This window comes from Miniopterus natalensis, chromosome 4 (genome assembly GCF_054644295.1).
Source record: "Miniopterus natalensis isolate mMinNat1 chromosome 4, mMinNat1.hap1, whole genome shotgun sequence".
Lineage (NCBI taxonomy): Eukaryota > Metazoa > Chordata > Mammalia > Chiroptera > Miniopteridae > Miniopterus > Miniopterus natalensis.
The window spans coordinates 9,060,902-9,086,776 of record NC_142084.1 but is presented as its reverse complement, the minus strand read 5'-3'; the positions used below and the strand labels follow the sequence as shown (position 1 = coordinate 9,086,776).

Below are 25,875 nucleotides of genomic sequence, written 5' to 3'. Positions count from 1 at the left end.
CATGGCTTCCCCATGGACATGCTGCACTTACAGGTATACACTCAAGGGCTGCTTTGACCCCACCCTAGTCTCACTGGTTCCCTGCCAGCATGCCCCCCCTTTGCAATAGGGAAGGGGAGACTGAGCCAGGGGCAGGGTGGGGTTTCTTCTGCATCCGTTACCCCAAGCAGCCCTCCATCCCAGCTGTTCCCAGCCACTTATCTTCCCTGTAAGAGGAGAATCTGGTTGAAATCACTTGAGGCTTCGGGGACTGTAAATACAGGTCTTGTTGAATCTTCCAGGCACTTGGGGGACATAGGTAGCACCTGATTCCCTTTCCCACTGGGACTAGGGTGCAGGGTCCAAGTTCAGACACATCAAGATCGACAGGCTGGCCAGCATCTACCAATGCCACACACACGGCCTCTGAAAACAAACACCCATCCTGCCACCATCTCCATGAGGGGAGACAGCCATGACATCTTCAGACTCCAGCCTGCAGTGCTCGGCCCCAGCCAGGAACCTACAAAATGCTCAGACTTGCCCTGAATGGATAGCGGCCCCGGTCCAAGCTATAGCTGAGTGCCAGCTACTTTGGCTACGACAAGCACCTTGCAGTGACCAGAAGAACAGGATGCAGTGTGGGTGTGGCTTGGCAGGAGGCAGGTTGGGTGGCAGGTGCCAGGACTGGGAGAGGGAACTGCCCTCCTTGGCAGCCAGCATAGCCTGCTGCCCCCGAGGACCACAGGCCAAAGATGTTCCAGAAGGCGACTTGGGAGGTGTGGTTTCCCGCTGCAGCTCGGTTCCATAAGAAACCACCAGGCACAGGGGCTGCCACATCCAGAGGCAGCACCTCATGCCCTCCCTAAAGTAAGGCACAGGGGCGCCCCCACCAGGGGGAGAGGGCGTGGAAGTGAGTGGACCTGCAGATGGGAGGGGCAAGGAGCTGATGAATTTAGGCAAAAGGACTCGCCGGGGCACCAGCACCGCAGATTCTCACTTCAGCTTTCCTAAGGCCCATTTGGTGCTTACCAGCCTGGCCGCCTGCTTGTCTTTATCTGAATATAGGATGCCAGAAATGAGGCTGAGGCCTTTTCCTCTGCATGGGAGTCCCTGAGTCCTCTGCTTTGGCCCTGAGAGTCACCTCCTCCAAGAGGTGGGGCCTGGGTGGAAAGGCCCAGACCCCCAGCACCTGGGGGACCTCATTCCTGCCCTACATCCACTTCGGTCTTGTGCCTCAGGTCACTGCTTGTGTTCTCTGGGTTGCAGTTCCCCACACCTGGCTTTGATTTGCTCGGTCAGAGACCCCTGCCTGGGTGATTTCTGCTCTGTGGGAAGGGGCTCTTCAGCAGGGTTCCGGCTGTGTCCACGCACCCTGGGGCCATGTCAGGAGGTGGCCGTGTCAGCCCAGCTACTGGCCCGGGCTGCCTGGTACACACTGAGGAGGGAGGAGATGGTGCCCAGGAGACCCACCAGCCACGGCGGGAAGCGGCCTGCCCACAGGAAACCGGGGGGCAGCCAGTGTACAGCGTTGGCCAGGTCAGCCAGGTTGCTCAGGAGAGTCAGGAGTTCTGACTGGATCTGGGTCTCCATGGCCCTCCACTTGCTCCGAGACAGCTGGCTGTGGGACCAAAGAGGAGTCGTTCAGGGGAGGCACAGGTGTGCCCATGCTCACCCGAGGGAAGGGAAAGGAGTGATCACAGACCCCATTTGTGAGCAAGGAGGAGTCCCTGTCACCCCCCAGAGGGAGCCCACAACTTAAACAGAGCACAGACCTGTGAAAAGTCTCAAATCCACATCTCAGTCCTTCTGATCCCCTGGAATCAGTCAGGGGGGTGGAGTGGGGACTAGCCATTGGGTAGGTTCTAGGCCTGTGCCAGGCACAGTACTTTCCCAGGATAAAACAGTGACACTGACCATGGTCCTCAGGAAACTGACCCCATCTCCTATCAAGCCCTCACTGGGGGCAGGGCTGTGAAGGCTTAGCCCTGGAGTCCTAGCGCTCTGCTCCCTGCCTATGGGCCTCAGGCAAGACTCATTTTCTGTGTGTGGGAGTCCTGCCATCCACCTGGAGGCGGTTGTGAGGCTCAGTGACCCAGCCACCACACCCCAACACGGGCCTTGTGCAGGGACAGGGCTAATAACTGCTGGCAACTCAGAGCACCCCCAGGGGGCTGGGGAACCCCCCCCCCAGGGCCTGTGGGAGGAAAAATCAGACTCTCCTGGACAAAATACCTGGTGAAGGCTGCTGCAGGGCTCCTGAGCCGCTGTCTCAGCTTCAGGACCATCCATAGGGACCTGCAACACCAGAGAGAATGGGAGGCCACCACCTGAGGGGCAAGAGAAGCAGGGTAGGGGTGCAGGGGTTCGATCCCCAATGCTGGCCCTAGGGGAGGCTCTGCCACCTGCCTCCTGCCACTTCGGCCACAGATTAACCATAATGGCTGCCGAGCTCTGCAGTAAGTGGCTCCAACCATCCTGTGTGAGGTGAGTCTGACAACTTCCTGGGCTCCGAGGGCTGGCATCTGCAGGCTGAGGAAGCAGCCAGCAGCAGGTTGGCAGCCTCTAGTGCTCCCTCAGGACTCTCGGGCCCTAAGGGTACCCATGCAAACTGGCCCCCTGGCCCCTGTACCCTGCACCCTGGACTGGGGGGTGGGAGGGTGAGTATGCTGAGTCCCGCTGTTGGAGGGCTGACCCCAGCCAGACTTCATGACTGGGAGGTCCAGGTCCTGTTACATCTCCCCCAGCCACTGTGTGCCTACCCAAGTGACATGTCCCCAGAGACACAGGGCAGCATCTTCAGTGAGGTAAGTGGGCCTGCATCACAGCCACCTGGGGGACTAAAGCAAAACACCAAGTCCTGGGTCCTGGGTCCCCAGACCAGTGGAATCAGAACCTCCAGGCACCTCGCCCCAGCATCTGCATTCCAACAACCTTCTGGGTGACTCTCCGGCATCCTGAGGGTCTTAATGATACCTGGTGATGACAAGTGCACACATTCCCCAACCCCATACTCTTGCTAACACCAAATACAGAAAAAATGTGGAAAAACAACATGCTCTAAAAATGAATGGAACCAGGCAGAGCACAGGGGGTTTTCAGGGCTGTGAAACTACTCTGTGTGACACTGTAATGCTGGATATAAGTCATGTTATATATTTAACCAAACTCATGGAATGTGCAGCAGAGTGACCTCTAATGTAGACCATGGACTTGGGATGATAATGACAGGTCACTGTAGGTTCATCGATTGTAACCAGTGTCCCACTCTCATGCCATGTTGACAGTGGGAAGATGCCGTGCGTGTGTGGGGCCAGGGGAAACGAGAACACTCTACTTTCAGCTCAATTTTGCTGTGAACCTAAAACTGCTTTAAAATGTAAAGTCTGTTTTTAAAAATAAATGGAATCAAGGCTGCCCCTAAAACAGGAATGGTAGATCTCTTGGCACCAGAGGTCACATGGCCCCCTGGGAGCTGCAGCCTCAGGAGTATCCAGAGCCTGGCCCAGACTCCTGTCAGAGTCCCCAGCCACACGGGAAGGTCAACAGACATGGTGACCATGAACATGAGGAGAGCGCACATCAAGAAAAAGCCCTGTCCTGAAACAAGGAGATCAAAGCAAGTAAAAATGTGTCTGCAGAGTGTAAGGTCAAAGGGTAGGAGAGTCATCAGAGTATAAACAGTGGGGATCTCTGGACTGTGGGTGATTTGAATCTTCCACTTTGGGTTTGTTCATTTTCCAGACTGTCTATGATGAGTGTGTAATTAGGGCATCTATAATGGGGAAAACAAGAGCTATTGAATGTCAGTGGCTAGCCCAGGGACAAGTGACAGCAGAAGTGGACACTGCCTACCTCCTCCCAACCTGCCTCCCCTTCAGGGATCCAAGAGACCTTTGCTGCATGAAATTCTGCCATGGGAGGCCCTTCACCCGAACCCTGTGCTTTCTGGGGCAAGAGACTCTGAAAAAACCCACTCAACAAATTTGCAGAAAAGAAAATGTTTGGGAAGAAACCATTATTTTAAAGTTCTAGAAACCTTACGATTTTTGGAAGCACAGAGCCAGCCAGGAAATTCCTGGCTGTTTTATCTGAGGATGCTTGCTGATGACAATGCAAGCAGGACTCAGGGACCCAGATTAAGGCAGCCACACTGGCCACTTTTGTCCAGGCCACAAAGTTATTTCTTCTTCCTGAACCCTGTGGGCACAATCACAGCCCCCAAGGATGCCCATGACCTAATCCCCAGGATCCATGAGTGTGTTCCCTTATGTGACAAAAAGGACTTTGCAGAGGGGACTGAGGTAAGAGTCTTGAGATGGGAAATTATCCGTGTGGACCCAATGTCATCACAAGGGACCTCATAAGAGAGGCAAGAGGGTCAGAGTCAGAGGAGACTCTACAACAGAAGCAGAGGCTGGAGTAAAGTAATGTGCTTCAAAGGTAGAGAGGAAGGGGCCCTGAGCTAAGGAATGCAGGAAGGAATTCTAGAAGCTGGAAAAGGCAGGGGACACATTTTCCCCTGAGCCTCCAGGACCTCAGCCCTGCCAACACCTTGATTCCAGCCCAGTGACACCCATTTTGGACTTCTGACCTCCAGAGCTGTAAGGTAATCAATTTGTGTTGTTTAACACCAAGTCTGCGGCGATGTGACGGGATGCACACAGTGAGGTGGCAACAAGAGGAGGAAAAGCAGGAACGACAAAGACCCGCACAGCTCTGGCCTGTCTGCCGACCAGACCAGATATCTCACTGCTGCCCTCCAGCCAGCTGGGAGCAGCGACAATGCTTACTTGGCAATCCCCAGGAGCAGGGAGAGGCTCCAGAAGGCCGTGCTCAGCGTCCACCACCGGGCAGAGTCCACATGGAGGATCTTGGTATCAGCAGCCCAGGCAATGTGCTCGCAGGGGTAGTATAGCTGGTCGGCCAGGTTGCCCAGGACAGACACACAGCGGACCACGATGTCCTCCTCCTGCAGGACCAGGAGGGAGATGGGTTTGGGGTTGGACTTACCCACTGCCCATCTTAGGAGCCCAGGCCATGCCAAAAACAAAACAAAACAAAACTTAAATTTTGGTAAGTTCCCAGATGACTCATATGTACCACAACTTGGGATGCCCTGCCTCAGAGCCTTCCTGTCCTGCCCAGGAGTCTCTAGGCCAGGCTCTCTGGTGCAGGACCCTGAGAGGGAAGCAGGGCAGGCAGCCCTGCAGAGAAGCCTGATGAGGCAGAGCTGGGTGGGGTGGTAACACCAGGCTGCATTAATTGGGTCACCTCTCCCAAACCAGAGAGGGGTAGTCACCATCCTGGCAAACAGGCAAACTAAGGTGCTTAGGGTAAGCTGTCACCTGCCCCATCTCATATAGGGACAGGCCTCAGGCCAAGGAACTGCAGAACTCTGTCCCGCACTGTGCCCCTGCCCTCCAACCCTGAGTTCTGAACCACACCACCTGCACCCACCCAGGAAGGGCCAGCTGAGATTGCAGGAACCTGGTCCCTAGGGCTGCATTCCTGGGCCCCACCCCCTCGAGGCCATGCCCTTCAAGGCCTTCAATCAGGCAAGGCCCCAGACCTGTGTGGGGAGGAGATACTCAAGGGGCAGGGGAGACCAACACACATATACACAGGACCAACAAAAGGGGCTTTTGTTCTGGTCAAGGGATATAGGAGGCGCAGAGGCCCCCACCCCTGGCATGGGACTGAGGGGAGTCTTCACAGAGATGTTTGGGAGAGGGGGTGCCCCAGGGATGCACAAGAAGTATGTCCTAACCAAATAAGAGGATAGGAGATGGGTGTCAAAACTGGAGGAAGGTCCAGGGAAATATCTGATATTTGGGATGATCAGGGCATGGGCGCTGGGGTGAAATGGGAGCATCTGGGCATCCAGTGGCTCAGAGAGGGGACCCCTGGGAGGGCAGAGGGAATAGACAAGGCAACTTCTCAGCCCATTCCCTGAGGAAATATCCCTGGTAAGGAGCACAGATCTACTGGCACTTATGTGGAGTAATGTAGTACTACTAAACCAGCTAAATATGATAAATAACCTACATGTCCATCACCAGGGGATTGGTTAAATAAATCACTGCCAAGCTAAATAACACAGTACTACATGCACGGCCATACAAAAGGGAGGAACTCTTTGGACTGATATGGAATATCCTCCAAGTCGTACTGCTAAGTGAAAAAAGCAAATGGCCAAAGAGTGTCAGTGGCACACAACTGTTTACATAAAACATGTGCATTTGCCTGTGAGAATACAGGAGATCTCAGGAAGGAAACAAGAAGCTGCTGACAACAGTGGCTGCCTCTGAGGAAGAAAACGGGGGCTGGGATGATCAAGAAAAAGTCTTTGGGAATGTGTGAACGTATTAGCTATTTTTTAAATTTATGTTAAAATGAGAACATTTTATCTCAAAAAAGAAAGTACAGGTACAGGGCTGTAGTTTAATGACCTTGTTACCTACTTGAAAAAAATAAACTACAGCCCTGTACCCCATTACCTCTGTCCCCAGGCCATACTGCTTAGTGTACATAAACATGGCCAAGTCATCGAAGAGTCGAAGGATAGTCCTACAGTGGCTGAGTTGGGAGGACAGTGCCAGCAGGCGTGTCCCCACTTCTGACCTGGCGGGACGTTGTTCCACCAGGACCCCGCCAACCAGTTGGCAGCAGTACCCAAGGGTACGGATCTGTGGGAAAGCAGAAACTGTCAGCGGGCCCCGCTCCTGGACTGAGCTGGATCACTTGGCTGTGGGCCCCGTGGGATGAGCAGGCGGAAGAGTTTAAATCAACAAGATTTTAATAAAAGCTGAAAGTTTAAAAAGAAAAGTGTAGGACAAATGTAAAAACATAACATCATTGTCCAGAAGGCACTGTGGGGACTCTAACAAAGTGCTGGCTCATGTCACCGAGGGGCACAGCCCCTGGAGACCGATGTGATGGGGACAAGAAAAGGAAACCCCATTTCCCACCTCCTGGGTCCTCCTTTTCCCAGGTGGCAAAAGGACTAGGCAGAAATGTGTATTTGCATCTACCGGGCTGGACCGACACCCATGGCTGGGCTGGGAAGCGGGGACATGATCCAGCCTCAGCACAGTGGACAAAGGATAATTTGCTTAAATTATTTTAGCGAGGAAGAACCCCCTCAGTGGGTGATTTAGGGCATCGTGAACTGGGTCAGCTTCACCACCCTTCTATCCTATTGTTTTACATACTATTTTTATTTATAATTCCTGTTCAGCCCCATTGAAACAGCAAAACACTGCTATTTAAACATTCAACTGGGGGGGGGGTGTTAAAACCTGAATACCTGGATTGGAACCTAACTGCCCGGGCACCAGAGCATACAGCCTCAATGCCAGTGTCAGAGACTGGTTAGGACAGGCCGAGTCTCCCTTCAGGCCCTTGGCTGGAATAACCTAAGTGCCTGACCAGAGGGGATCGGTCGGGAGGTAAACAGCCAGCCAGAGGGGAAGCCCTGCCAAACCCTGAATCCCTGTGAGACTTTCCAGGACGACCCCGGGACCACCTGCGGTGGCCTTCTCACATCCTGAATCTCCAAACACGGGGACTGCGCTGGCAGGTGCACGTCCAGCCAGGCTGCGCCGGCGGGAACCTAAATGTCCAGCTGCGGGGGCTCTGGTCCAGCCTCAGGCCGAGGCCCGCAGCGTCCCAAGTCCTCATGTGAGACTGACTGGGACGACCCCGTTACCTGCTTCTGCGGTCCGGTCGGATCCCAGAAGCCCAAACATTAGGGGCTGGCTGGTGCCCCGGTAAACGCCCGGCCGCGCCGGGCAGGCCGCGGCCGCCTCGGCGCCTGGAGCCCGGCGCGGACGGGCCCGCGCGATGGGAGGACCTAGGCGACCCCGCCCCTCTCCGCCTCAGTTTCCCCGTCCCTGAGGTCTGGCTCAATTCCGGGGCCTCCCGGGCACTCCGGCCGCGCCCGGCCCAGCCTCACCAGGCGGTCGCGGCCTCGGTAGGACTCGAGCGCCTTCGCCAGGCCCTCCAGCGCCGCCATGGCAACCTCGCCCTGACGTCACCGCGCCGGCCGCGGGGCGGGGCCTCGCGGGGACGCGCGGCGCAGGCGCGGCAAGGGTCCTTTGTCCCAGAAAAGGCCCTTTGTTATTATTCTTTCTTTTTTATTTATGTTTTTTAATCCTCACCCGAGATTTTTTTTTCCCCTCATTGCTTTTTAGAGAGAGTGGAAGGGAGGGAGAGGGAGGGAGAGAGGGAGGGGGAGGGAGGGAGGGACATTGATTGGCTGCCTCCCGGGCCCGCCGACGGGCGGGGATGAACCTGCACCCCAGGTACATGCCCTTGACCGGATCGAATCCGCGACCCTTCGGAGCCCCAGCCCACGCCGGCACCATGACCCACACCGGCCAGGGCGCTGGGCGGCGCCTTCGCCTCCTGCAGCCGCGCGCCGAGCGTGCAGGGGGGCGTCCCGCGCGCGCTCCCGGGCCGGGCGCGGGACTGGGGGGGGCGCGGGACTGGGGGGGGGCGGCCCAAGCGCCCGCCGCCGCCCGCCTCTGCCCGCACGTGACGGCCCCACGGCGGCTTCGCTTCTCAGTGAACCGACCCTCAAATGCAGCCCGCCCCCAGCTCACACGAAAAAGTTACCCGAGCAGAATCACCAACCAACCCGGGAGCTCGGGTTCAAGGAGAGAGGTTCCTCTGTTATTTTTTGTCGCGCCCTTTCTGCACTTCCCGCGAGTGTCCAGCGAGCGCGCGCGGCTGCTGTCACAGACGAGGCATTTTCGGGACGTCGAGGAAGCGCGCAGCCTCGTTCTGGAGCAGCAGACAAGGCTCGGGAACGCGAGCCCCTCCGGGGGCGACTGGCGGCGGGAGAGACCAAGTTTTCGCTTTGGCACCGCTTAGTAGCTTTCGAGTGTGTGCAATATGCGGGTGTTGTCTCGTCAACAAGGCAAATAAGTTTTTTTCAAAAAATTAACATGACCTGTTTACTTTTTTGTTTTAATTGTGATAAAAGACTCTATTTTAAAATGTACAATTCAGGGGCATTTAGTACATTCATGCGTGGTACAAACATCGCTTCTTTCTCATTTCAAAACATTTCATCACCCTGAAAGGAGACACTGTCACTCAGTCACTTATTCCCCCCTCCCCCAGCCCCTGGATTTGCCTGTCCCGGGCAGTTCATATAAATGGAATCATACAACATGTGGCCATTTGTGTCCGGCTTCCTTCATTGAGCATAATGTGTTCGAGGTTCATCCACAGTGGAGCCTGTATCAGGACTTCATGCCTTTCGTGGCTGAATATTCCATCATGTGGATGGACCACATTTCATTTACCTGCTCATTAGCTGAAGGACCCTGAGGTTGTTTCCACTTTTTGGCTGCTGTGAATCACGCTGTTGTGAACATGGGTGTGCATGTACTTGTTCAAGTCCCTGCTTTCAGTACCTTTGGGTGGAATTGCTAGATCATATGGTAACCCCGTTTGACTTTTTGAGGAAAAGTAAAAGGATTGCTTTCCACAGTGGCTGTACCATTTTACATTCCCACTAATGATGCACAGAATTCTCCACATTCTTGCCAAAACATTTATTTTGGGTTTTTTTAAGTTATTATTATAGTCATCCTACAGGATGTGAAGCATTATCTCCCCGTAATCTTCTTCTGCCTTTTCCTAATGACTGATTGCCTTTTGCAAAATATTTCCTCTTGATTTCAACTCCTATTACTCTCTCTGCTTCGCTCGCTCCTTCCCGACCACTTGCCCCGTTGCCATTCCTTGAAGTTGCAGCACATCCTGCCTGAGGGCCTTTGCATTTCTGTTCGCTCTGCCTGGAAGGCTCTCCCTCCAGATACCCACTGGGCTCCCTCCCTCCCCTCCCCCTCCTGTCTGTTCAGAATCATCTTCTCCCGGGACCTCCCCTCACACTGTGGCACTTCCCACCCACATTTCCTGCTGTCTCATTTTTCCTCCTTACAGTAACACTATGAAGTGCGACTATATTTTGTTGCTTTATCTAGTTGTCTAGTTAATTGTCCCTCTTCAACAGAATGTGAACTACACCAGGGCAGGGATTTTTCTGTCTTGGTCGCAGCTATATCCCCATAGCCTGGCACAAAACTAGTTCTTAGTAAGTGTCATTGCCTACAGGGCTCAGCTGCCTTTCCAAACTCTGTTCATGCTGTGTCCATACGGTCCTGGGGGACCTTGTCCATTCCCATGACTTGCCTAGCCACCTCTTCACTGGCCTCTCCCCCATCTCTTGCCAATCCTGACCTGTCTCCTGCTCCCACCTGCCACCTGGACGTTTCCCCTGTGCATCTCCCAAGTCCCCTCACATGCAGCAAGTCCCAGACTGACCACAGCACCCTCCCCAACATCTTGATCTCCCTTGTCCCCATTCCAGGGATGCCCCACAGCCACCCAGCCACAGAAGACCTGGACATCATGCTTACTCTTTCCCTCCTCGCACACTCCGCCCATGTCCCAACAGTCACCAAAATATCCCTTGAATCCACCCAACTCTTCCCAGCCCACAGCCCCCTCCATAAGGAACCCCCATTCTCTCACCTGGATCCCAAGCCCCTGCTGCCCCCAGGCCTGCTTTCCCCACATCCCGAGAGATTCTTTAATCCCCACAGCCAACCGCAGCCCTCCTTGGTTAAGACTAGGATGCAGGGGTTTGTGTGCCCCCCCACCCCAACCGGGGACCCTGTTCCTTCCCAGAAAAACATCTAAGCCGAGCTCTAGGTCTGCAGAGGGAACAGGACCTCAAGCTGCAGAGCCTGTATGAGCAACTGTAACAGCCCCAACCACCTTGTAGCAGCCCACGGTGTGCCAGGCCCTGCTCTAGGCACCAAGGGTACAGCAGTGAACCTCACAGACACCGCCCAGCCCTCCCAGCACCCTCCACCATGGGGTTAGGGCTGAGCTTGACCTTTGAGAAAGACAGGAGCTGGCCTGGTGTTCCCAGCTGACCCTGATGTTGCTAAGAGCTGGCCTGGCAGTCACAGCTGGTGTTCTCCAGCTCCTGTCGGACACAAATAATTTCTCAGAATGCTGTCATCGGACAAGGCCACTCAGTGACCATGGTGGAACAACAAAAAACAAGCCCACTCATGACCATGCCTGAGCACAGGCAAAAAGAGAGCATTGTCCAACACCAGCAGCGACCAGAGAGACAGACATTTGTTTCTCACGGCTAATCTGAGGCACTGCTGCTCCTTTACTGTCACAGCTTTATTCGTGTTTCATTCCCCGGACTGCTGGATAAAAATTAAGATCCTCAGTTATAGTTACTTCGCCCCCTTGCTTCCTGCAGCACCCAGGATCCAACTCATGGGTCCTACTTTTCCCAGCAGGCAGCGGGACTAGGCTGAACTGTATATTTGTATCAGCCTGGCTGAGCCAAAGCCCTTTCGGTGGGGCTCAGTGCTGGGGAGCAGGCGATGGGACCTTAACTCGATGGACAAACCAACAATTTACTTAAATTTAGTGAAAAGGGACCCACTTGGTAAGTCAGTCCTGGAGACCTAATGCTCAGTACAGGGGTTACAGGCAGCAAAACTGTATCATAAACAAATTTGTTCAGAGACTAGATCTTGTTCCCAAACTAGAAGAAATTATAATTACATGACACCATAGAGGTGTTAGCTGCAGTGGCAATCATAATGCACTATAAATGTATCAGATCACTAGGTTGTAAACCTTATACTTCCATAATGTTGTATGTCAATTATATCTCAATTTAAAAAAAAAAAAGAACCCATTCAGTAGGTGATTGGGGGGTATCATGAACTGAAACAGGTTGAATAGATTTATATCTTCATTTCATGTTTGTCTTCTTTCCTTATTTAAAAAAAAAAAGAAAAAGATCTTTGTTGATTTCAGAGAGAGAAAGAGAGAGAGAGAGAGAGAGAGAGGGAAACATCAATGATGAGAGTCATTGATCGGCTGCCTCCTGCATGCCCCGACTGGGGATCGAGCCTGCAACCCCGGCATGTGCCCTGACTCGGAATCGAACCCCGATCTCCTGGATCCCAGGTCAGTGCTCAACCTCTGAGCCACACGGGGCCAGGCTGTGTACATTATTTTTATTTGTCAAATCATCTCAAAAAAGAAAGTCACATTTCCAAACAGTAAAAGCCTCCAGTGCGGAGCAAAGCCCCACTTCCTTAAACCTCCCCAAATCTGGTGAGTCCCTTTACACCCTCCTGGGGTGCCCACAATTCCCCATGGAGTGTGCTCTTCCTGGCTGCAATGAGTAATAAGCCTGTATGTGTTCATCCACGGGTGTGTTCCTCATGGTCTTGGGGCTGGAGGGGGTGGGAACTGGCATTTTTAAGGGCACCTTGGAGGTCTTGAGCCCTCGGCTGACAGTAAGCAGCGCAGTGACTCAGAGAGGTTTCCCATCTTGCGTGGGGAGACTTAGGAAGCAGGTGAGGAGGAAGACTTGGGAAAATGGTAATGAGACACCAGCAGCCTATTGTATCAAATCCTCACTGCTGCTTTCCATAGTCTCCATTCCCAGCCCCATTTTCCAGATGACAAAACTGAGACTTCAAGAAGTCAAGTCAGGTGGCAGGCTCCCTGAGGTCCCAGGAGGCAGGGTCCTCTGGCCTTTCTCCCAACTTTTCTCCCAGCTGCCCCCAGAGTTGCTGGGGGACCATTGTGACAATGCTGTCTGGGGAAGCTCTTTGAGTCACAATGGGAAGGGCTGGGCCACCCTTGAATGCAGCCTTGGAAGGAGCATGTGAGGGTCTTCTGGGAGACTGAGGACGGAAGGAGTCTTCTGAGGGTCAGCCCCGTGCCAAGTGCATTTTCTAAGATTCCTCAGCTCCCAGGCCACCCCTCGAGGTAGGTACCCTATCTTCTTCATTCCCCTGAGGAAGCTGAAGCTCACAGGAGCCCAGTTACTTGTTCCAAGGTGACCGGACCAGTCATTTCAATTGTCAGGTTCTTCCATAAACCATTTGACACCTTCTTAACTCTCAACTATTTTAGGTAGCAAAATGATAAAAAAACAACAAATTTAGACACTAAAAAACTGACTTCGTTAAAACCCTGATGGCATGTTTTCTAAAGAGGTCAACATGAGCAAGCAGTGGTGGGTTGAGGTGAGCTGGGAGGGCTTCCTGCAAGAGGTGAGCCTGAGCTAGGGATGCTGCTAGCACCCTAGGGCTTGGTCTCCAAGGAGCGGGGAGGATGGTAGGCGAGACACATCTGCTCTGAGGAAGGCAAGAAAGTCCCAGTCAACTAAACGGAGGCTGAGAGTCTGGAGCTGAAGGTCAAAGAAGTGAGTGCAAAGTATATAACCCTCTGACAGTCAGAGGACAGGAAGGGATCCAGGGGAATTAGTCAGGGCCCAGGACAACTGCGGAGGGCTGGAGCACCAGTGAGGAGGGGTGTGGCAGAGAGACAGAAGTGGGTTCCCCGACAGGGAGGGGAGAGCCAGGGCCTTGATGACTGGCTGAGGGTGAGGAGAGAGGGCTCCTGTGTCAGACAAACTGTAGAATGCAGAGGTTAATTCTGTGGCAATCCCTACTGCTCACTCTGTGCCAGCCTCAGGGCCTTTACACCTGCTGTTCCATCTGTCAGGAATGCTATTCTCCAGATACCCAAGTGCCCCTCTCCCACCTTTACCAGGTCTTTGCTTAACTGTCATCTCAGTGATGCCTTCCTTTTTAAAACTGCAGCCCTCCTACCCTGAACCCCCATCCTTCTACCCTGTGTGACTTCTGTTCCCACCGCACTGGTCACCTATTTACATTGCAATTTATGTTATTATATTATTATATGTTATATATTAATTTATTTACAATTATAATTATATGATATATAATTTTAATGTATTATATTATAGTTTATATATTATATTATTATATTATATTAATTATATTAATATATTATATTATATTATATTATATTATATTATATTATATTATATTATATTATATTATATTATATTATATTATATTATTATATTATATTATAGTATATTTATTATTATATTAGTCTGTCACCTCTCTGCCCCATTATCAACTCCATAAGGGCAGGGCGCCTGACCTGTTTTGTTTTTAATATGTTTTTATTGATTTTTTAAAAAAATATATCTTTATTGATTTCAGAGAGAGGAAGGGAGAGAGAGATAGAAACGTCGATGAGAGAGAAACATCATTGATCGGCTGCCTCCTGCACGCCCCCTACTGGGGATCAAGCCCGCAACCCGGGCATGTGCCCTGACCGGGAATCTGACCGGTTCCGGGGTCCACGCTCGACCACTGAGCCACACTGGCTGGGCTCTCGGTCTGTTTTGTTAACTGATGTGCCGCTCTCCGAGGGCCTACGTCCCGGCCCGGCCTGAAGTAACCGTCAAATAAATGGCTCTTTACATCTTACCTTCCCAGGGGCCGCGCAGGGGCTGCGCCTGTTTCTCACCATGTCCCCGAGCCCGAGCCCAGCGCCTGGCACCAGGGAGTAAAGGACTGCATGGTCCCGGCCCCGTAAAAGAAAAGGCTGCTCAGCCCCGTGTCCCCACTCCCAGGTGGCGCCGCGGCCGCGATGGCCAGGGGCGCCCCGCTGCCGCGCCCCACGGCCGGGCCGGACTTACTCAAGGCCTCGCACTTCGCTCTGGGGCCGGACCCGCGGCTGCACGCGGGCGCCAAGCACTCCACCACGCACCGGGACTTCCCCGCGTACCCCCCGGCGGCCCCCGCGCAGCCGTGCCCGCCGCCGCCGCGAGGGACCCTCTTCCAGCAGGACGCGCGCTGGGCCCGCGAGGAGCGCGTGTCGGAGACGCACGGTGCGTTCGTGGAGCTGCCGGTGCCGCCCAGGGAGCGGGAGCGGGAGCGGGGCCGGGAGCGCGCGCGCGCCCTCGCCGGGCAGGCCAGCCACGTGCACGTGCGCGCGGACGCGCGCCCGCGCGCCCTCCTCTCCACCGCGAGCGCGGACTTCGGTTGGCCCGAGCTACCGGGGCGCGGCAGCGAGCAGAACCCCGGCGCGCGCCTCATCTTCCACCGCGACTCGGTGCCGCCCGGCGACAGAGCCAAGCTGCGCATTCCGCCCACCACGCACCAGGCGCTCTTCCCGCTGCGCGACGCGTGCCCGCAGCTCCGCGCGTCCCGCCTCCGCCGCGGTGAGTGCGTCCCGACGCCCTGCGCTCTTCACTCAACCCAGAGGCTCTCAAAGAGGGCGGCGACTCTGCACCCTCCCGGAGGGGACAGTCCCTGGATGGGCACAGCTCCTGGCTCCTTTCAGGGGCTGTGCAGTGGGCAGAAGGCAGGAATGCTGGCTTGGGGCTTAGACAGAGCTGCTAAGTGACGCACTGCCACCCAGCCCTGCCGCCTTGGCACTTGAGTAACTCGGAGCAGTTGACCTCTCACAGCCTCAAAAACCCAATGCGGTAACGGGGCCCCACAGGAGCTGCTGGAGCAAAGAGCCCCGGGTGCGTGATGCGCCTGGCATGGCGTGAGTGCTCGACACAGAGCAGCTGTCATTTGTGATTTTCCAGTTCTTTGACTCCAGGGGAACTGCTGGTGGATATCACTAGCCAGAGTCCCTTCAACCTGGGTCCAGGGATTGTCAGACTTGGATCTGACTCAGTTCTGGTTCTGAATTTCTGTGATTTCTTTTGCTTTTTAAAATAAAATAAAATAAAATAAATTTTTGTTGCTTTTTAGAGAGAAAGGAAGGGCGAGAGAGAAAGAAACATCGATATGAGAGTAAAACATCCATCAGCTGCCCCCCGCACACCCCCTACCTGGGATTGAGCCGGAAACCCCAGCATGTGCCCTGACCAGGAATCGAACCTGAAACCTTTCAGTGCTATGCCCAACCGAGCCACACTGGCCAGGGCTGAATATCTGCTTTCTAACCTCTCTGAGCCTCTGAGAGGCTGTAAAGTGGAGGAGGCGGATAATACCAGCCATCCCAAATGAGGCGCAAAGCACTTAACCTAGATATGTGGCTCAATACTTGGTAGTTATTCTTGTTATTTTTATTATTTTTGGTGTTTGCCAGACAGCCTACCTCCCCTTCCCAGACGGGGTCGAATTGCAGTGGGTCTGAGGCTACAGGGCCCTAATCCCATTCTCTCTCTGATCTTGCCATCCTCAGAGGGCCCCTCCCCCCTCAAGTGGGACTGCAGGAAATGGGATGTCGGGACCTCCTACCAGACACAGTTCCAGGCCCTGATGGGCCCACCTGCCCTGATGTGTAAGAGGGTAAATTAAGCCTGCTGCTGCCGCCAGGGAGGGCAGTGATGGGGCTGGGTGGCCTTGCCCTTCCCACCCTTGTCCACTCACAGGACTCCTCCAGTGTGGCACTGGGAGACTTCAAGATTGGCTATGGGCCCATGTGTTCGGAGCAGAAACAAGCCTACAGGCCCAAGGATCTGCCCCCAGACAGGTACAGAGGGGCCATGATCTTCCATCACCAAGACAGGGCAAAGGGCTCTCAGCGACGTGTAGTGTGCCACCAAAAGCTGTAGGGCCAGTAATGTGCCTTTGAGGTCTCTATTACCTGCAGACAAGGCCCACTATTGTGCCACATCTCCCACCATTAGCACTACATGCTTGGCCACTAGGAACCCTGCTCCCATCCCTTTTCCTGGAAGTTGTGAAGGCCCAGATCAGATGGATTTCTCCATCCCCACCCCAACCCCCACCCCCACCCCCACCCCCATGCAGGTATGACAAGGCCCAGGCCTCGGCCGAAATCCACTCTGTGAATATTGGTCCTGGAGATGGACTCTTCCATGGCAGGACCACCAAGGCTGAGCACTTCTATGCCCGGGAACCAAGTGAGAGCCTATGGGCTTCCCTGCCCCTGACTCCTACAGCAGCCTCCTAGAGCTGCTCAGCACCTACTCTGCCACTGGCAGAGCCTGTTGTTCTTCACAGTGACAAGACTCCGGAGTCACACATCCTGGAAGGAAATTGGTGCCCAGGCCCAGGCAGCCTCACCACCTCCATGCACTTCTTCTATGGCCAGGTCAGTGGGAAGTGGGGGAAGAGGCAGGGTTCATCAGGGAAAGGGGCTTCCCAGGTAGAGCGAATAGTATGTGCAAAGGCCCTGAGGTAGGAGTAAGTATGATTGGTGGGCGGTGATCTCCTGAATCTATTTGCGTGATCTAGAGTAAGCCCCTTAAGCACCCCCAGCCTCAGTGACCCTGTCTGTAAAATGAGAGAATACCAGCTCTGAACACCATCAAGTGGGGTCCAGAGAGGGTGTGAGCTGTTAAGATCATACAGCGTCCAACTCTTCCCTCCAACTGGGCCTTGGGACATCCTGGACACGGGAGCTTCTTAGTGCCGTGTGGTCCTATAGCCGCCGCCAGTGACCAACCCAAACGGCCGCCACGTGCCTCATGAGAAATTGCAGAGTCATGTGACCCTAGGGGAGTCGAAGTTGCTCGGGCAGTTCTTCCAGACCACCATGGGCACGGACTATTACCCCACCGGCAGCCCGCAGCCCCAGAAAGCGCTCAACCTGCACCTGCTGCAGAGCAACCTGCCGGAGGGCACCGGCGGTGAGCGCGACGCGCCCGCGCCCCAGAAGGCCCGCCCCCCACAGCTCTGACCCCCCTCACCTCCCGACCCTGGCCCCGCCTCCAGCAGGGCTAGATCCCACCCCCTCGACCAGGATCCCAACTCTGCCCCTAGACACCCCGCCCCCTCGTGGTCCTGTTCCCCGCACTCCCCACCTCCGCCGCTGCGCCGACCCTGTGTGACCACAGCCCGCGCCTTTCCTCGGCCAAGGTCACACCGGGCTCGGTTCCCTGACTCCCCCCAGGCCCCAGGCCGCCTCAGCCCCCCCTGGCTCCTCCCTCCTTCCCGCCTCCTAATGTAACTTCCCCCCTGGCGGGGCTCCGCCCAGAACCCACCCCCACAGGAGATTGCCTGTGTCCCTGCCGGCTGGGGCTCTGCCCCTCCCTCAGCCCCTCAGTTCAGCCACCCACACCCCAATCTCCAGAACCAGATTTTCTAACCATGAACCAGAAGATGCTGAAACCCCACGGAACAGCTCCTGCCTCCATGACTGAGGAGATGCTGCAGCGGGTGAGAGAGGGAGAGGGTCACCTCCCTAACCAGATACCCCCAAATCAGTGTTAGAGTTACCTCAGGATGCTTAGACCCTTACCTCGGACTCACAATTAGTGTCAGGTCCTCTCAGGGTCACTCTAGAGTCACCCCAATCTCAGGGTTATCTTTATATCATCCCAGCCTCAAGATCATCCCAAGCTCATCCCCAGGGTCATGTCAGGGTCAGCTCAGGGACATCTCCGTATTACCAGCCAGGGTTATACCATAAGCTGCGGGTTGGCTCAGGGTTGCCTGGAGTCAGCCCTTGGGGTCGTTCCAGCCACGCCCCCAGTTTCTCATTCAGCTCCTGGGTCAGCCTAAACTGGGGCCCTGTTTGCCCACCTCCCCAGAGCCCATCACCAAGCTCTGATCCCCTCGGGGTGGTGTGGGGACCATCGGGTGGCCCAGGTGGGTCAGCCACCCTCCAGGCTGCCCTGCCAGGCTACCCACCCGGACTCCACAGTGCAAGGATAGCCACTTGGAGCCCCCGCTGGGTAGACAGCGCTTCTTCTCAACCCAATACGAGGACGAGTTTGCCTTCAAGTACCAGGGCCCACCAGTGCTTAGATTGGGCAACTTCCATGAAAGCTACGTTCCACTGGGCTCCCCTCACCAGCGGGGCTGTAGGGGTGAGAGGGTAGACCCTCAGGCCCCCCAGGTCCCTACCTACCCATGCCCTGGCCAGCAATAAACACCACCTTGGCAACGTCCCACCACTCTCCATCCATCAGCCAGGAAAGAGGGTGCTTGGATGAGAGGGGACTCTACAGGACACAATGACTCCATCAGAAGGCTCTGGAGATTGCCTCACTCTCGCCTGCTTGTGCAAAGGCTTGGTGGACAGGCTCAGGATAAGATGTTCAGGTGCCATGACAATTTGTGGGTGACATGGAGGGGATGGAGCTAGTACTGAAAAGAGTCAGTGCGGCGAGACGTTGAGAATGCAGGCTTCTGTGGCTGACGGACAAAGTCCAAATCCTGACTTCTCCATGCCCTGGATAGTAGCCTTGGGCAAGTAGTTTAACCCCTCTAGCCTCAGTTTGTTCATCTGTAAAATGGAGATAAATAGTAGCTTTCGCATTGAATGTTATAAATGAGAAATGTGTGGCTGGGGGTCAAGGAGGGGGAGAGGTTACCTTCTGAAGATGAAGGTGAGTAGGGGAGAGGCAGATGAAGGTGTGAGAAGGACATTTCAATAATGAAAAGACTGGGTACGGCTCAGAGGGGTTATAAAGGGGTTGACATGGTGAGAATGGGCCTGCAATTCCCTCCATTGTGGGCACAGGATGGGAGATGGTTGGTGCACTGACTGGTCGGGTGACTGGCCCCCAGGTCAGAACTCACAAAATCCATCAGGATATGAGGTTCAAGGGGCTAGGTGTCCAGCTAGCAACAACATGAAAAGGGTGCAAAAAAGGAGCCTGGGGTGGGGCCTGAAGCCTATGGGTGACCCATTCAGCAAGTATTAAAGAAACAATACCTTGGACAGCCCCCTGCCTTGAAGGTCTGGGGTCTATGGAAACACCAAGAAGCCAGTTGGACACCCTTTTTATTTTTAAAATATGTCTATTGATTTTGGAGGGAGGGAGAGAGAGATCAAAACATCAATGATGAGAGAGTCACCTATCGGCTGCCTCCTGCACGCCCCCTACTGGGGGGCCGAGCCCGAAACCCGGGCATGTGCCCTGACCGGGGGATCGAACCACCATCTCCTAGATCCTAGGTCGATGCTCAACCGCTGAGCCACACCTGGCCGGGCTGGACACCTATTTTTGATTTAAAAAAAAACTCTCAGTAAAGTGGGAATAAAGGGAACATACCTCAACATAATAAAGGCCATATATGACAAACCTACAGCCAACATCATTCTCAATGGGAAAAAACTAAAACCATTTCCCCTAAGAACAGGAATAAGACAGGGGTGTCCACTTTCACCACTCTTATTCAGCATAGCACTGGAAGTCCTCGCCACAGCCATCAGACAGGAAAACATAAAAGGCATCCAAATTGGAATGGAGGAAGTAAAACTCATTATTTGCAGATGACATGATATTGTACGTAGAAAACCCTAAAGACCACCAAAAAACTACTAGATTTAATAAATGAATTCAGCAATGTAGCAGGATACAATATTAACACCCAGAAATTGATGGCATTTTTGTACACCAATAATGAACACTCAGAAACAGAAACTAAAAAAAAAATCCTATTTACCACTGGAACAAAAAATTTAAAATACTTAGGAATAAACTTAACCAAGGAGGTAAAAGACCTGTACTCGGAAAACAACAGGACATTGCAAAAAGAGATAGAGGAAGATATAAACAAGTGGAAGAATATACTGTGTTCATGGGTTGGAAGAATCAACATCATTAAAATGTCCATTCTACCCAAAGCAATCTATAGATTCAACGCAATCCCTATTAAAATACCAACAGCATATTTCACAGATCTAGAACAAATACTCCAAAAATGTATATGGAACCAAAAAATACCCCAAATAGCTGCAGCAATCTTGAGAAAGAAGATGGAGGGATCACAATACCAGATATCAAGCTACACTATGAAGCCACTGTAATCAAAACAGTCCGGTACTAGGATAAGAACAGGCATTAGATCAATGGAACAGATCAGAGAACCCAGAAATCGACCCAAGACATTATGCTCAATATTTAACAAAGGAGCCCTGGCTGGTTTGGCTCAGTGGTTAGAGTGCCAGCCCTTGGGTGGAAGGGTTGCAGGTTCGATTCCCTGTCAAGGACACGTACCTTCAGTTGTAGGCTCAATCCCTGGCCCCAGTTGGGACGTGTGTGGGAGGTAACCAATCAACATGTGTGTCTCTCTGTCCCCCACTCTCCCTTCCCCTGCCCTCTGTCTAAAAAAAAAAAAAAAAAATCAATGCAAATATCCTCAGGTGAGAATTAAAAATATATATTTGACAAAGGAGGCAAGAACATACAATGGAGTAAAGACAGTCTCTTCACATGGAGCGGATTGATGAATCTCAGTGGAAGGCGGGTGGGGGTGGGGAGAGATTAATCAGAGGACTTATATGCTTATATGCACAACCCATGGACACAGACAATAGTGAGGTGAAGGCCTGGGGGGGGAGGTGGATGCCGGTGGAGGGGGTCAATGGGGGAAAAGGGGATATCTGTAATACTTTCAACAATAAAGATTTTTTTTAAAGGCAGTCTCTTCAATAAATACTGTTGGGATAATTGGACAGGTACCTGCACAAAAATGAAACCAGACCACCAACTTACACCATACACAAGAATAAACTCAAAATGGATAAAAGACTTAAATGTAAGTCGTGAAACCATAAAAATCCTAGAAGAAGACAGCAAAATATCAGACATCTCGTAGCAGAATTTTCACTGATACAATGCCTAGGGCAAGAAAAACAAAGGAGGAAAAAAACATGGGACTACATCAAAATACAAAAGCTGCTGCACAGCAAAAGAAATCAAGTTGAAAAGGGAACCCGCTGTATGGGAGAACATATTTGCCAATGATACAGCTAATAAGGGGTTCATTTCTAAAATACAGAAAGTACTCATACAACTCAACAAAAGGAAGACAATCCAATTAAAAACTGGGCAGAGGCCTGGCTGGTGTGGCTCAGTGGATGAGTGTCGACCCATGCACCAGGAGGTCGCCAGTTCAATTTCTGGCAGGCGGTGTGCAGGAGGCAGCCGATCGATGTTGACGTTTCTCCCTCACCAAGGTTTCTATCTATCTCTCCCTTTCTCTCTAAAAGTCAATAAAAACATTTTTTAAATGGGCAAAGGACCTAAATAGACACTTCTCCAAAAAGGACATACGGATGGCCAAGAGACACATGAGAAAATGCTTGACGTCTCTAATCATCAGAGATGCAAATTAAAACCACAATGAGGTGTCACCTCATACCTGTCAGAATCAAGAAATCAACAAACAAGCGCTGGGGAGGGTGTGGAGGAAAAGGCACCCTAGTGCCCTGCTGGTGGGAATGCAGATGGGGGCAGCCACTATGGAAAACTGTGGGGTTTCCTCAAAAAATTAAAAATGGAGCTGCCTTTTGACCCAGTGACTCCCACTTGTAGGAATACATCCTAAGAATCCTGAAACTAATCAGAAAGAACTGATGAACCCCTATGTTCATAGCAGCATTATTTCTAATAGCTGAGATCTGGAAACAGCCCAAGTGCCCATCAGGAGATGAGTGGATAAAAAGCTGTGGGACATTTACTCCATGGAATACTACGCAGCTGTAAAGAAGAAGGATCTCTTACCCTTTGGCACAGCATGGAAGAACCCGGAGAGTATTATGCTAAGTGAAATAAGCCAGTCAGAGAAAGACAAATATCACACGATCTCACTTATATGTGGAATCTAATGAACAAAATAAACTGACAAAATAGATCCAGAGACATGGAAGCATGGAACAGACTGAGGGGTCTCAGAGGGAAAGGTATGGGGGGTGGGGAGAGATTAACCAAAGAACTTTTATGCGTATATGTATAGCCCACGGACACAGACAATAGTGTGTTGAAGGCTTGGGGAGGGGTTGGGGTGTAGGGGCTCAATGGGGGAAAGGGGGACATCTGTAATACTCTCAACAATAAAGATAATTTTTTTAAAAAGGAAGCTGGTTGGCTCACTCTGGGTTAAGATGGGTCTTGGTGGCCATACCCAGGACCTGCCTCTGTAGGCTGTTGAGAATCAGTTTCAAAGAATGAATACAACTCCCTGACCGTGTAGTCAGATCCTTTTATTTAAAATATCTTTATTGATTTCAGAGAGAGGAAGGGAGAGGGAGAGAAATAGAAACATCAATGATGAGAGTCATTGATCGGCCGCCTCCTGCACGCCCCCTACTGGGGATCGGGCCCGCAGCCCGGGCATGTGCCCTGACCGGGAATCGAACCCTGATCTCCTGGCTCCTAGGTCGGTGCTCAACCGCTGAGCCCCGCCTGACTGGGCTGTAGTCAGATCTTCAAAAAAACAAAGCCCCCCTGTCCTGGCCGGATAGCTCGGCTGGTTGGAGTGTCTGCCCATACAACAAAAGGTTGCAGGTTTGATTCCTGGTCGGGGCATATACCGAGGTTGCGGGTTCAACCTCTAGTTGGGGCACATATGGGAGGCAACTGATTGATGTTTCTCTTTCTCTCTCTCCCCCACCTTTTCCTCTCTCTAAAATCAATAAACATATCCTCGGGTAAAGAATTGAAAAAAAGACCAAGGCCACCAATCCCATGGGCCACTGAAAGCCAACCCCAAATCTGGCCAGGAACCCTTTCCCCATAGGCAGCAATTCTGTGAGGCTACGTTGTCATTTCCACAGAAATGACAAGCTCAGCTTCCAGTCCTACAAAGACCAGATGGCCCCTTTGGCTGACTCCTGGTCTCCACGTTGACCATGAGAGGTCTGAGAGCTGCAGAACACCTCTTCTGCGTGCTCCCACTAAAGGTATACCTGGCACTCTTCTGAGTTACTTCATGATAAACCAGGGTTTCTCAATCTTGGCACTATTGACATTTTGGATGAGATCATTCTTTGTTGTCAGATGACATGTTGTGCTTTGTAGGATGTTTAGCATCATTTCTGACCTTTAACCATTGCATGCCATTAGCACACTCCCTCTCCCCTACCAGTTGTGACAACTAAAAAGGTCTCCAGACATTGCCAAATGTCCCCTGGGGGAGAACTGCCCTGGTTGAGAACCACTGCAATCAATTCATCCTACAAGAATTCCCAGGACAAAGCCGGGTTCTCCTGATGAAGCTGGTCTGCTTGTTGAGCAGAGTACTCAATCAAAAAGGCTTTTCCTTTTTGCCTTGCCTGCCAGGAAGCTCAGAAAGCTTGCTTCGGTGTTCAGTTCCATGTAGCTCCAGTTGCAGGATTTTTTGTGGTCCTGCTTGGTTCCAGGAATGGTTTGAAGCAACCCAGACACCAGGTGAGAAACACTGCGTAAAAGTCACAAGGAGGCAGATTTCAGCAAAACTTGAAGTATTTTCTAATAATGAAACTGACCAGCCCCAGGATGGGTTGCCAAGAAAGAAGAGAAACCTTACTGGAAATATTTAGTCAGTGCAGAGAGACACATCATGATGATTCTGGATGTACTTTATGTCGATCCGTCCTATATCCCACTCACCTTCTAAAAAAGGCATTTCCTGTGAACTAGAAAAACCAAAAAGGCTTATGAAATAAGACGAGTAGGACTGAATATAAAGGAAAACAACTTTGTCAATGGTAAGCATCACCAAACAGCAGAATTCAGACCTGCTACTTACTTGTATTTCTGTCCCCAACAAGTGACTTCATGCTGACCCTCACTTTCCTCATTGGTAAAAGGGGGATGGCAATAGATCTTCCTTCACAGGGTGGCTACAAGGGTTAAATAAAATACTCATGAACCATGCTTAGAACAGGGTCCAGCACTCGGCTGCAACTCGATGAATGGTGCCTAAATTTTGTTAATGTCTTAAGTCATTTTTGTTGCAAGTGACAAAAATCCAGCTCTAGCTCAAGTACAAATGGATTTTATTGACTTAGAATCAAGAAAGTGTGGAATTACGTCTAACATCAGGCATGCTGGTTCCACATCAGGACTCTCCCTCGCAATCTAATAATCCCAAGTCCCTCCAAGTGGTGGCAAAAAACAAACAAACAAACAAACAAAAAACCCACAAAAGATACTGGTACCCAAATCCTTAGAATTAAAGTCCCAAAGGAAAGAGGGTCATCTCCCCCTCCCAACTCACACTGAAATTTAAGGAACACTCTGATGGGCCCATTGGAGTCACATGGACAGCGGTAAACTTCACTGTACCTGAAGGATGGGCTGCTGTGACTGGATGGTCACCCGGAGTGATTTGGTTCCCCAGCCCACTTGAGGATCTTTGATGGACTCTGCCTCTAGCAACAGAACTGCAGGGGCCCATCCCTTTAAGATCTGTCTTACTCCAGGCTGCAATCTGGAAGGTGGAAAGACAGCTAACAGGTTCTTCCCCGTAAGGGTAATTGTTTCCTTTACAGACAGGGAGTGTTCAGTGTTTGAGAACCTGCCCCTGACCCCAGTTCTCTGATAATCCCAATTTTATCTCCTACCTCATTACCAATTTCCTCTTTTAGTTTGGGGCAGAGAATTCAGCTTCATCAATCTCACAAAACTGAGCAGATGCTAATCTCTGTTTATATTACAACATCCTGATATTTTTCTCGAAAGCCCCATAAGCCACACACTCTCAGGAGACACGTGGTTAGAGCCTCAAGATAAAATAGGCAACAACTTAATCAGCTATTCTTCTTTTACGCAGCAGAGATTTCCAGTTTCCCGAGGAGGACTATTTTGCAGGGATGCCATGTACACCTGGGCAGGCTGCGCACTGCACAAATCTTGGAAGCCCTGGTCACTTTTCAGTGAACATATGTGCATGTGGTGGCGCTGGCCCTCTACCTCACCTTTGCTCAGCCAATTCCACATCTTAACTTATTTCCTTTAATATTCTCCCCTTTCCAGGTACTCATTTCTAAGTTAGTCAAAACTGTCATAGAGGCAAGGGACAGAAACTCCGTAAAAGTAGCTCAAATACTCAGGAAATTTGTTGGCTCATAATAAAGAATGAAGACTTCTGGCTTCAGGTATGGTTATAACCAAGAGCTCAACGAAGATAGCCAGAGCTGTCTCTCATTCACTTTTGCATCATGGTGGAGACTTTTCAGTCTGCAGACTTTTCTTCCAGATGATCAGGGAGGATGACTGCAGGCAGAATGAGGCTCTGTGTGAAGCTCATGATCCCAGGAGACTGAAACCCTCCGAAGTGATGTCCTCATCGCAGACCTAAT

At 52.1% G+C, this 25,875-nt stretch overlaps 2 protein-coding genes across 4 annotated transcripts; one reads left to right on the top strand and one right to left on the bottom strand.

Annotated features, from left to right (window-relative positions):
- Positions 1 to 248: 248 nt before the first annotated feature.
- Positions 249 to 8,000, bottom strand: PEX11G (peroxisomal biogenesis factor 11 gamma). Of its 3 annotated transcripts, none has more exons than XM_087816268.1 (5): positions 7,937 to 7,996; positions 6,480 to 6,668; positions 4,773 to 4,951; positions 2,215 to 2,277; positions 249 to 1,600 (listed from the first exon to the last, which is right to left on the bottom strand). In XM_087816268.1, the coding sequence occupies exons 1-5, from the start codon at positions 7,994 to 7,996 to the stop codon at positions 1,366 to 1,368; spliced, it is 726 nt and encodes a 241-aa protein (XP_087672394.1). In that variant the 3' UTR covers positions 249 to 1,365. The 3 variants fall into 3 exon arrangements, with proteins under 3 accessions (XP_087672394.1, XP_087672396.1, XP_087672395.1); XM_087816270.1 differs by lacking the exon at positions 7,937 to 7,996 and adding an exon at positions 7,691 to 7,902; XM_087816269.1 differs by lacking the exon at positions 6,480 to 6,668 and having other exon boundaries at positions 7,937 to 8,000.
- A 6,517-nt stretch (positions 8,001 to 14,517) lies between these two features.
- Positions 14,518 to 18,729, top strand: SAXO5 (stabilizer of axonemal microtubules 5). Its single transcript, XM_087815915.1, has 8 exons — positions 14,518 to 15,091; positions 16,072 to 16,178; positions 16,262 to 16,362; positions 16,644 to 16,756; positions 16,838 to 16,947; positions 17,284 to 17,485; positions 17,929 to 18,014; positions 18,502 to 18,729. The coding sequence occupies exons 1-8, from the start codon at positions 14,518 to 14,520 to the stop codon at positions 18,727 to 18,729; spliced, it is 1,521 nt and encodes a 506-aa protein (XP_087672041.1).
- Positions 18,730 to 25,875: the final 7,146 nt, after the last annotated feature.

Excerpts from the sequence above, each read along its gene's own strand:
- PEX11G (XM_087816268.1), bottom strand. The coding sequence starts at position 7,996 with ATGGCGGCGCTGGAGGGCCTGGCGAAGGCGCTCGAGTCCTACCGAGGC. Across the intron at positions 6,669-7,936 it reads ACCGAGGCCGCGACCGCCTG|ATCCGTACCCTTGGGTACTG; the intron begins GTGAGGCTGGGC and ends GCTTTCCCACAG. Across the intron at positions 1,601-2,214 it reads CCTGCAGCAGCCTTCACCAG|CCAGCTGTCTCGGAGCAAGT; the intron begins GTATTTTGTCCA and ends TTGGTCCCACAG.
- SAXO5 (XM_087815915.1), top strand. The coding sequence starts at position 14,518 with ATGGCCAGGGGCGCCCCGCTGCCGCGCCCCACGGCCGGGCCGGACTTA. Across the intron at positions 16,179-16,261 it reads CTGCCCTGATGTGTAAGAGG|GACTCCTCCAGTGTGGCACT; the intron begins GTAAATTAAGCC and ends GTCCACTCACAG. Across the intron at positions 16,363-16,643 it reads AAGGATCTGCCCCCAGACAG|GTATGACAAGGCCCAGGCCT; the intron begins GTACAGAGGGGC and ends ACCCCCATGCAG.